The 10,216-nt window shown below is 40.6% G+C and overlaps 1 protein-coding gene across 2 annotated transcripts; it reads left to right on the top strand.

Annotated features, from left to right (window-relative positions):
* Positions 1-4,387: 4,387 nt before the first annotated feature.
* On the top strand, positions 4,388-10,198 carry calcoco2 (calcium binding and coiled-coil domain 2). 2 transcript variants are annotated; one of them, XM_071512019.1, is made up of 15 exons: positions 4,388-4,479; positions 4,962-5,153; positions 5,249-5,351; positions 5,487-5,647; positions 5,961-6,086; positions 6,195-6,320; positions 6,407-6,523; positions 6,698-6,816; positions 6,918-6,987; positions 7,228-7,395; positions 7,489-7,671; positions 7,760-7,876; positions 7,977-8,163; positions 8,416-8,441; positions 8,925-10,198. In XM_071512019.1, exons 2-15 carry the CDS (start codon positions 4,983-4,985, stop codon positions 9,087-9,089), a joined length of 1,839 nt encoding a protein of 612 aa, XP_071368120.1. In that variant the 5' UTR covers positions 4,388-4,479; positions 4,962-4,982; the 3' UTR covers positions 9,090-10,198. The 2 variants fall into 2 exon arrangements, with proteins under 2 accessions (XP_071368120.1, XP_071368121.1); XM_071512020.1 differs by having other exon boundaries at positions 6,719-6,816; positions 8,925-9,094.
* Positions 10,199-10,216: the final 18 nt, after the last annotated feature.

Genomic DNA, 10,216 nt, shown 5'->3' with positions numbered 1-10,216 from the left:
CAGATAGAGCAAACACTGGAGGATAATAAGCTGGCAGATCATAGAATGACCAACTTTGGCCTGGCGCCACACACACTTATCTAAGCCTGTCTTATGCTGCCTTCAAGTTCTCCTGCCAAGCTCTTACTTCCGAGATAGTAAGGTGTAAATAGCCTACGACTTGTCAAGCATCCAAGTGCTTTTGGTCGTAAATAAGTATTAATTAGTGTTTGGGTATGTGCAAGTATTGCTATGTGCATGTGCAAGTATTTCCTATATACACTGTGTGTGTGTGTGTGTGTGTGTGTGTGTGTGTGTGTGTGTGTGTGAACCTTTTATGTCTCTGTGTGTGTTCTACATGGCCTCTCATACAATTAAAGTGTAAGATATAAACTAAATATGCATACATCACATCCACCAAGCAGAACTTAATATCAAATAATTGTAACTAAAACTGCACCAAAACTCATGGTGTGGAAGGTTATGGGAATAACAAGTGCACCAGTTCTAAAAGTTTAAATTTGATTTAAATGAGTGCGGCTAGGTGCATTAGACATATGCTGATTTGAAGTGTGGCTCCTGATGATTCACAAATGTTGACTCTGAATAGATTGTGGTCTAAAAAAAAAAAGTCTACAGAGAAAACCGGATTAATAATGGTAGGCTACACTGCAATGGCAAAAGGAAACTTGTTTTTTGTTTCTATATCATAGCTCTCTAGCAGTTTTTGAAGCTACAGAAAGCTGCCTGCCTCTCGTCTTTGGTTTGTAGAAAGTGATTTCTCTCTGTCTGTCCTTCACATCCTCACACAGAGCTCAGTGTTGACTGAATAATATTGCAGCTGCATGTAATGTAAAATGCTAAAAACAACATGCTAAAACATTACCTTATCCCTTATTATAAACACAACACACAATCTTAGGTGTATTACTAAAGGGCTTTTATGCACCTGAGCAAGCTGAATTTTTCCCACTGGGGTTGTCTATACTAAAAATGTATGCCCTCATGATACTGTAAGGCACTGTGAATAAGAGTGTCCACTGAATTACATGTAATGTGGAAAAAACTGGACAAGAAAAGTAATCTAACTGAAGCAACATTATTAGGATTGCTGTAGGCTGCTTTTGATTTAAAGTTGCAGCAGGTGAACCAGCTTGAACACCTGGGAGGGAATAACCTTCCATTCACTCCCTGCTGAGACAGTCTGGTCCCATCACTGAGCTTGTGTGAGAGGCTAGACAGAGGACAGGCTGGGGGAAAGAAGTAACGAGTTAATGACATCAGTGAGAAACAGAAACATAAATCAGATATTCATAGCAGCTACATCTGTGATTGTGAGACAAGTTTTGCAGATAAGTATCTTTCCTGGGGAGGACACCTGACTTCAAAACACAGAAGTCGGTGTTTGTACAGGACCACAGTTTCTCTTTGGTAGGCCTATAAACGCTATGTAGAAAGCCACTTTGTAATATCTTCCACCCATTCATTCAGTCACTGCTCACAGATATCATCTCATTCGCCGATTGACAAAGTTAAGTTAGTTTGTGTCGGTAGCATTCAGTAACCTAACTTTAATGCTTTGTGTCCCACTAGCATAGCTGGGTAAACAATTGCACTCCGCTATCGTTTCGGTTGGCCATACATTCAAACGCTACTGTTTACAAACTGTAAAGTCGTCTAAAAGAACAGCACAACGTCTTATTTGATCGTCTCTCATTGTCAATGCAGTGAACTGGACATCGAGCAAAATGTTGCCGCTAAAGCGTGGGTATGTCTCCACTGTTGCTATGGTAACAGAACGCTGACTTTACCCTAGCGAAACGGATTTGACGCCAACGAGGGCTTATAACAGGCAACTGCAAAACCGCTACAAACATCGTAATATTACCGAGAGAAAATAGTGTGTCCTCTTGCTTCGAGACAGTAACGCTGATCAGCCGCCAATGTTGTTGAAAGTAGTCCTGGCGCATGGAAGGTTGCTGCGTTGTAATACAGTAATGTAAACATGAGCTCAACTCAACACACTCGCATCCCGGTGGCAGTTCCCTCCAGCTAGATCTTCCCCGTTCAGTCCTTAGCCAATAGTAATCTTCGAGTGTAAAAACGCTCCCCTCTGATTGGTTGTTGGCTCGGCAATGAGAAACTTTCTGTATCTTAGTTACACAGGTGCACCTAGTAGTTCACCTATAATTGCATAAGGTGCTTTTTCGATAATATCCACAGTCTATAAACATTGTATTGTATTGTATTGTATTGTATTATCTGTTCTTGTGTACCTCCTAGTGTCTCTTCGTATGCACGTTTTGTGTGATTTTATGTACTGTGTTGATCTTATGTAATGCCTGTGAGCCAAAGACAATTTTCCACCTTGTGTGGACAATAAAGTTTTATTGTATTGTATTGTATTGTATTGTATTGTATTGTATTGTATTGCATGGAATTGTATTCTATTACATTAGCCTACATTACATTACATGTTTTATTACATGCTTTAAGAGGCTGTATAAATCATGGATGGCCTTAGACTGAAAAAAATTCACCACATAGCCTACAGTTCAAAACAGTTTTTTTTTCTTTGTCGAATAAACTGACGAGATATTTGGGATCTGTTTTCAGACCTAAGACGAAATGCCACTCTAGACTAATTCTGTATTCAGGCGTTGTTTCCTAGAAATACGATGGCATATAACATGACGGGATACACTATAGTATAACCATTGTTTCTCTACAACATGACATCTACGCCCTGCACTCAAAAGACCATGAATATTTCTGTGGAGAGGACAAATTATCAACAAATTCCTAGATTCCATCAGTTCTTTTAATTTTATAGTTTAATATTCACTGTTTTGTTTAGTGTTTTCATTTAAAAAATAATTGATTCACAGGTTGACAATAATTCATTGTGAGAGAGAATGCCTTGACTCACCTTGTTGTAGCCTCAAATAGAAAGAAAGAGAGACAGTAGGAGATTGAGGAATATTAGAATGGTGCAGTTGTTAAGAGAGAATAAGTGACTATGCTCAGTCAGAAATCACAATGTTTTATTTAATTATTATACTCTCTTCCTCAGGAAATGATGTCAGTAGTTCAATTTGGAAATATGATTAGTTATATTATTTAATTAAGCTGCAAATAAAACAGGAAATCCCATGGCTAAATGGTCTCTTTGAGTGTCTTTGGTTGGAAGTATTGGTCAAGAATGTTGTATTTATATTTCTCCAGTTTCTGATCTTCTGCTTTTGTGTACCCATGCTTGTTTTTCTTTGTCACCTGTTATAATAAATAACCTGTTTATGTATTATGTATTATAAATAAGCAACAATAATAAGAAAACATACAGACAACACGTGGATTTAAATTTGAGAGACACCCACAATAAATGGAGGAGTATTGTTATAATGGATATATAACGGATAATAGGCTGTAATTACATCATGGTACTCGGATAGGATCACAGGGCTATAATGGAAAATACTTTTGGCTCCCTCTTCTGGTTTAATTTTGACACTGCAATTGCAATTCGGTGTGTGTGTGTGTGTGTGTGTGTGTGTGTGTGTGTGTGTGTGTGTGTGTGTTGTTTTTAGATCCTCACCGGGAGATATAAACCTGACAGATCATGTTTTCCAGGACGAGTGTCATTACTGGATTTGGTGATGAAGATCATCTCCCTTGGCAACCTGAACCTGGCTTACAGATACAATTACAGCATACTATATTACAGTGATTTTTCACTGGGGTAACATTCTGATACTGTTTGGTTTTAGGAGTATTTCGTTCACAAAGTATAGCCTAATCTGTGCCAATGAAATACGATCAGTGCACTGGGCCAGTGGCATGAAATCGATTCTTTCAGCACTCTATGACATGTGAATGGTAGACTATTTCTGATGAAAAAAGAAAAAGCCACACGACACAGTGACACAGTAGGCTACGTGACAACAGCCTACTCTACTGAACGTGTCCGTGGAGAAAATATAAGCTTCAGAATGAACATTCTAAAATATTTTCGTGGAAAATGCAAAGATAGAAAAAGCATTCGTTCTCAAAGTGACAAAAACAAGTTGTTGAATACGTACAGTAGTGCAGTTGGAAACTACATTTCCCTCAGCTGTGTAGTGTCAGTGTTGACTACGCAATTTAATGTAATGCTGCTTTCATGAAATCGGCAATTTACGTCTTGAGCGTGCACCGACGACATAGTGTAGTAAATGACTGGGTAAGTTTTAAGAAATCAAGTAAGACATCAATTATACATATGATACTTTCTCCACCTGTGTCGCTGCAGCAAAAGCTACCAAATAACGGTTACAGTGTCCATTTTGCTGTTATCTCCGACCAAAAGCACATATGCCTGATGACATTATGATATTAACGTCGTGCGAGCTCGGAAGTAGGAATTTACGAGGAGTACCTGAAGGCAGCATAGCACGAGCTGGTTCCGAACTGCCAAGCAGTGCTCGCGGACGACCTGTGACACCGAGCAGTGACAGCAAACATGTAAGTTCAGCCTTTTAATAGCAGTATTTTATCAAACTTAATGTTTGTTTGGCTAGTTTCTAGTGAAATCGTTAGATCGTGTTGTAAACTAAACAACATTGTGGTCACAGTTCACTTTCGATTCCTTTTTGTTACTTTTATTCCTTATTACTTCCTCTAAAAGTCTTCAAAATAGGTGAAATCTCATCCTGGGCGAAAGTAATACTTATAAGAAACAGCATACAGCCTTGTCTAGTCGAGGAAAATTTACTTTTTAATCATAGTTGACTAGGCTACTTGAGTTTTGTTTTTACAGAAACTGAAAGCAATATCGTGGATTAGTCATGTCAGCGCACAAATGAGATGAAGCCTCAGATAAACATTGGTCTGGATTTCAGACATTACACACACAGGCCCGCTCTCTGCACCTGCTGTCGTCAGTTGAAGCCATCAAATGTTGTTTTGACCATAAGTGAAGCTGCCTTCTTGTTTTTATTGTGCAGTGCCTGGTCTAACAGCTCAGCATGGAGAACTCCTCTGAGGTTGCGATCCTGGACTCCTCAGCAGCCAGTTTCTCCCAGGTCCTTTTCAACGACATCCCTCACTCATACCCACCCTCGGCTTCTGTGACCTGCCACTACACCCTGACTGTAGCCTTCCAGCCCAACACAAGGGACTGGGTGGGCATTTTCAAGGTGAGAATTTAAAGAATATCAACTTTTTATGTCATTTCTGTCTGTCAGAATGAAGTGTGTCAATCTGATTTTTTTGTGTATCTGTTCTTGTACAGGTAGGGTGGAGCACAACAAAAGATTATCATACTTTTGTGTGGGTGGAGCCATCTCTGGATGTGGTTGGGCAAGAGACAGCGAGAAAGCAAGTAGTTTTTCATGGTAAGACCTAGTTTCCTTTTAACTGCAGCACAGTTATCTCCGGAAATTTTCGGCATGGCTCAATTTTTCTTTAACACAACAATGAATGTAAAAAATCTCAGTCTGTACTAATCCATTCTCCTCTTGCTGCATTAGACTACTACTTGCCTAAGGATGAAGCTGAGTTCTACCAGTTCTGCTACATCGACAGCAACGGTCAAGTGAGAGGAGCCAGCACCCCTTTCTGTTTCAAAACCCCAGTGGAGCAAAACATGGAGTGCAGCCTGGAAAATGACCTTCTGGTGATTACAACACAGGTATCAAATGCAATTCAAATGCAAAGTCTGAAATCATAAATATGGAGCAAAAGCCAGTGAGTGTGGCCTTAACGGCTCATCAGGGTGATAATGTTGTTTTGTGTAAACAGACCTGAGCACTAATCTGATATGAAAGACTTTGGTGTGGCTATGCCCATGATATCAAGTAGCAATAACACACTTTTAAACTTATGTATTGATTTCTAGAGCGCTGTGCAAGACACAAATGTGTATCTCTAATGAAAGCACATCTGGGTCTGACCTCAAAAAGTAAATAGTTTTATATTGACTTTATATGCTTTGTTTAACCTAGGAGCAGGTTGAACAGAGTGTCCAGGAGAAAGCTGAATTGATGAAAGAGTTGGATCAGATGAGAGAGGAAAATGAGAGCATTAAAAGTGCTCTAAAGGACAAACAGCAAGAAGTCAACAGCCTGAAGGTCTGCTTGTCCCATTTCACTCCTTCCTAAATGGGCATGACACTTGTATATTTGAGCAAGGCCACCGTTTCAAACATGTTGTGGATACAATGTCATTATTTTCTACAGGAACAGAATGAACAGAGAGAGCAGGAAAGGAGTGACCTGGTCAAGGAATTGAATCAAATGAAAGAACAAAACGAAGGCTTAATAAGCACCCTAAAGAAACAACAGCAAGAAACTGACCAACTCAAGGTTTGTTCTCTGTATGTTTTTTTTAATTGTATACCAGAACCAGCATCCTGTCAGAGTGGAAACTTAACTCTGATGTTACATTTTAGGAGGAGGTACTGATCCAAATGGCAAACCGGCTGGAGATACAGCAGCAGAATGCCAGCGAGCAGGAAAACCTCAGCCAGAGCGTGGATTTAGGTGATGAATCATCAAGACAACAGGAGGTAAAGATAAGTGAATGAGTTTACCTCACTGTCAAAAGCTGCGCCACAATCATGAAACATCGACAAAGAGAAAAAATAATAAATTTTTAAAGAGATAAAGTTATCTTTTTATCAATTTTCTGATCCCCTGTATCTTTCCTTGTTTGGCACATTTTTGAACATGTGTCGTGTCAGCAATCTCTGATACATGTTCAGGAGAAATACGATCGAGCTGTGATCAAGATCAAACAGCTGAAGGAGGAGCGGGAGGAGCTGAGGGGGAAGATTGACGTCCAAAGTGTGGAGATTTCCGAGTGAGTCATGTCTGAACTTATCATGACGAGATGATGACCACTTTTACCACTTCTTCTATCACATTTTCTGACTACTAATGCTTTGTCTCTGTGTTTTTCAGGCTGAAACGCAAAACCAGAGATAGAGAACAAGAACTGCTCAAACTAAAAGATACCATTCAGCTCCTAAAGGTATATCTGCTTTGCTGTGCAGAGTGCTATGATAAATGTAGATAGTGTAGGTAAGATTGTAGCCTATAACTTGTAACAGCGTCTGTCAGCAGGTAGGTTTGTCAAATCTGCTCAAAAATGAAAGGGCACATACTCATAATTTGGCTGCGGATCAGATGAGGTGTTATGATCTGATGGGTGATCCTAGTGGAGATGCAGAGGGTCTGGTGTAGACTCAGATGTCCGCTGCATCTTTCCCAGGTGGACGTTCAGAGCAGCGAGAAGGAGAAGGAGAGGCTCAGTGCCGAGCTGCACAGACTGCACAGCCTCACACACAACCTGGACGAAGTGAAGAGAGAGAACCGGGAGCTGCGCAGGAGCCTCTCAGAGCAGGAGACGCTGCAGAACATTCCAGACAACGACCTGAAGGTGGGAGCGAATTAAAACGAGGCACCATATCACATATCCTCTCACAACAGCGAATTCACTCTTGCCTCGTTAACTATGATGTGTCTCCTATAGGTGCAGACTCTAGTTAGCCAGCTACAGGAGGCTCGGGCCCAGCTGGGGAGCGAGAGGCAGGAGTCCAACACCACAAAGAGACGTGCAGAGCAATTAGAGAGAGAGATGCTGGAGGTCAAGGAGCAGCTGCAGAACGTCGCCACATCATCTGATAAGACACAGCGGAAAAGCGGCAAACTAGAGGTGAACTCAAGCATCTAACAAGATATAGGCCCAAGATATAACACAAAACCGCTGGCTGATACCATTGTTGCCCTTCCTAATTTTTCAGCTACAACTCACAGAGGCTCATGGGATCATTGCAGAGAAGGATGGATTCATTGCAGAGCAGGAAAATATGATCATGCTTGAGAAACAGGAGAAAGAAGAGCTCGCTAGAGAAAACCAGGTAAATTTACACAAAGGCAGCCCTCTTTATTCGGTCGATTCAAAGGGTCACCTCGTGGTTTTGGGCGCTTGTGTTTGCTTAACTTTATTTATTCTGTCAGAATCTCAAAAGAGATATCGAGGGGCTTCGCAGAGAGTTTGCTGACCTCCAGGCGGCTCCCCGTGCTGACTCACTCCCCATGCAGCCGTCCACCCCGCCTGACTCACCAGCCCACTTCACCGCTCAGGGGCAACAGCAGGACACCCCTCCAGAGTCTCATCAGTATGAAAACCTCTATGATGAACTGGGTAAGCTCCAGGCTCCGTTATAAGAACCCATATGGTCTTTTTTCCCCACCAGTTTATGAAGCAACAATTGACCATTAAACAAGAGTCAACATACTGTATCTTGGATTATTAAGTCTAGATTTGTGAACATGAACAAGTCATTCCCAAAAGATGGCACTTCTTACATTTCCTCCATTGCCTCATTTATCATAACATACTGAACCATAGACGATGATTGTTTAGTGTTATTAACTGCTGTGGTTTTTCTTGCAGAAAACGCCCCAGAAACAGGAGAAGAGGTTTGTCAAGCCAATCGCTTCAGAGGAATCAGTATAGAAACACATCACATGTTCATACGATTCCTATCCAAACCATATCTTGTCAGTGGACCAGAGCAGAATATCTATTTTGTATTTTTGTTGTAAAAGGAGCAGGAAAAAGACAACTTTGTAATGTTAACCGGCATAAAGAGAAACTGGTCCCTAGCCAAATAAGTGTACCTGCTGCTATCCGGGCAACCTGAGTGTACCAGTCATCACATGAACTGAGACTGAGACATGACCCTAAGGGCAACTCGGTCAAACAGTCAAGTTATTCCTGTACAAAAATAAACGTAAACACATTAATGAGCTTGAGGAAAACTCCCATCACATGCAGCCACTTGATATTGATGGCACAAGCCAAGAGTGACTCTGCTGCTTACATGTTTGATGCATACTTAAATATAATCCGGTCCCTATTTTGTTACCACTTATGACCCGCCATCTCTATTTCTGTCCCAGCATTCCTTGATGTGCCGGCACTGCCAGGAGCGCTTCCCTGGCATCACCCAAGATGAGCTGGTGCAGCATGAGCAGAGCCACCGAGTCTGTCCCTTCTGCACGCTCATCTGCGATGGCATGGAGCAGCCCGTGTTCGAAGATCACGTCTACAGCCACGAGCTGTAAGAGTTTACCTGGGCGTAGGTGTAGTTGAGTATGTTTCAGATGCTTTGGAGAAAAACTGGGACTGCGTGATTAGTTTAGCTTGCAAGTTGTGTGATCACATTGAAGGATATAGAAGTGTCGATTAAAATAAAGCCAAAGTCCCAAGAACTTCATGTACATGACTTGAAATTATTCACATATAGTTTTGCCACAGGTTTGCAGAGGATGTAATATCTCTCAACCCAGAAAAGTGAGAACAATTCCTATATTGTAATTTAACTGTATTCTAGGTTAAACAAGCTAATAATATTTACATTACATATATATATATATACATGTATTTACTCTATTTACGTTGTATATTCAGAATATCTAATTTAGAATAAGTCTGCAGTAAAACGATTATATGTGCATTTAAAATACATAAGTAATAACTTCACCATGGCTCAGAGGAAATTATGATTTAATGTAACCAAGTCATTGAATTCTAATGATAATTTACTCTGTATTTTCTTTCACCAAGTTCTTGTTGATCTCATTTAAATGCAATGTATAGAATGGGATGATCAGTTGATATCAACTTGATATAATGTGATAACAAATGACTTCATATGTCAGCAATCAATTCAAATTATTTATGTAATGCAAATGCTTTTCTCTACAATGTACAGTATGAACTTTACATGGGCATGATGACAAGGAAATAAAATGTAAGTTTTGCTGATACACCTCAGCCACTTCTTTCAAAGTTACTTTGAACATAGTAAACTGGAAAATGCAACAATGGCATGTTCTGTAAATGGAAAATTACTTAAACTGCCCATAACCGATGATCCCCTCAGAAAACATAACATCTTACTCTGAATTTCATAAGTAGTGTAATGGAAAGTGAGCAACACTATATCCTGCTTTCAGTCACTCCTTAATAATATAAGTGCGCTCTCTCATTGCATACACTTTGTAAGGGAGGACAGCCCACTGAGCAAAGCCTCTTCCCTCTGCGGATCCAGAAAATGATCTGAGAGAGAATTCACCTGCCAACACCAGTGAACCAGCCTGAGTCCGTCACATGAGCCTTTTCCACCAGGCACATTCTGTTTACCAACATTACTCCACACTGTCCACAGTCCAAATTCACCCCGTCTTTC

The sequence above is a fragment of the Centroberyx affinis genome, unplaced genomic scaffold (assembly GCF_046629955.1).
Source record: "Centroberyx affinis isolate AG114_WGS23_722 - 3 ecotype Tasmania unplaced genomic scaffold, CSIRO-AGI_Caff_v1 ptg006025l_1, whole genome shotgun sequence".
In the NCBI taxonomy this organism is placed as follows: Eukaryota; Metazoa; Chordata; class Actinopteri; order Beryciformes; family Berycidae; genus Centroberyx; species Centroberyx affinis.
Note: the sequence above shows the minus strand (reverse complement) of the source record. Positions and strands in the feature narration are given on the sequence as shown.

Coding starts and splice junctions, on each gene's coding strand:
- calcoco2 (XM_071512019.1), top strand. CDS start 4,983: ATGGAGAACTCCTCTGAGGTTGCGATCCTGGACTCCTCAGCAGCCAGT. Junction 7,877..7,976: donor AGCTCGCTAGAGAAAACCAG/GTAAATTTACAC, acceptor TTATTCTGTCAG/AATCTCAAAAGAGATATCGA. Junction 8,164..8,415: donor AAACCTCTATGATGAACTGG/GTAAGCTCCAGG, acceptor TTTTTCTTGCAG/AAAACGCCCCAGAAACAGGA.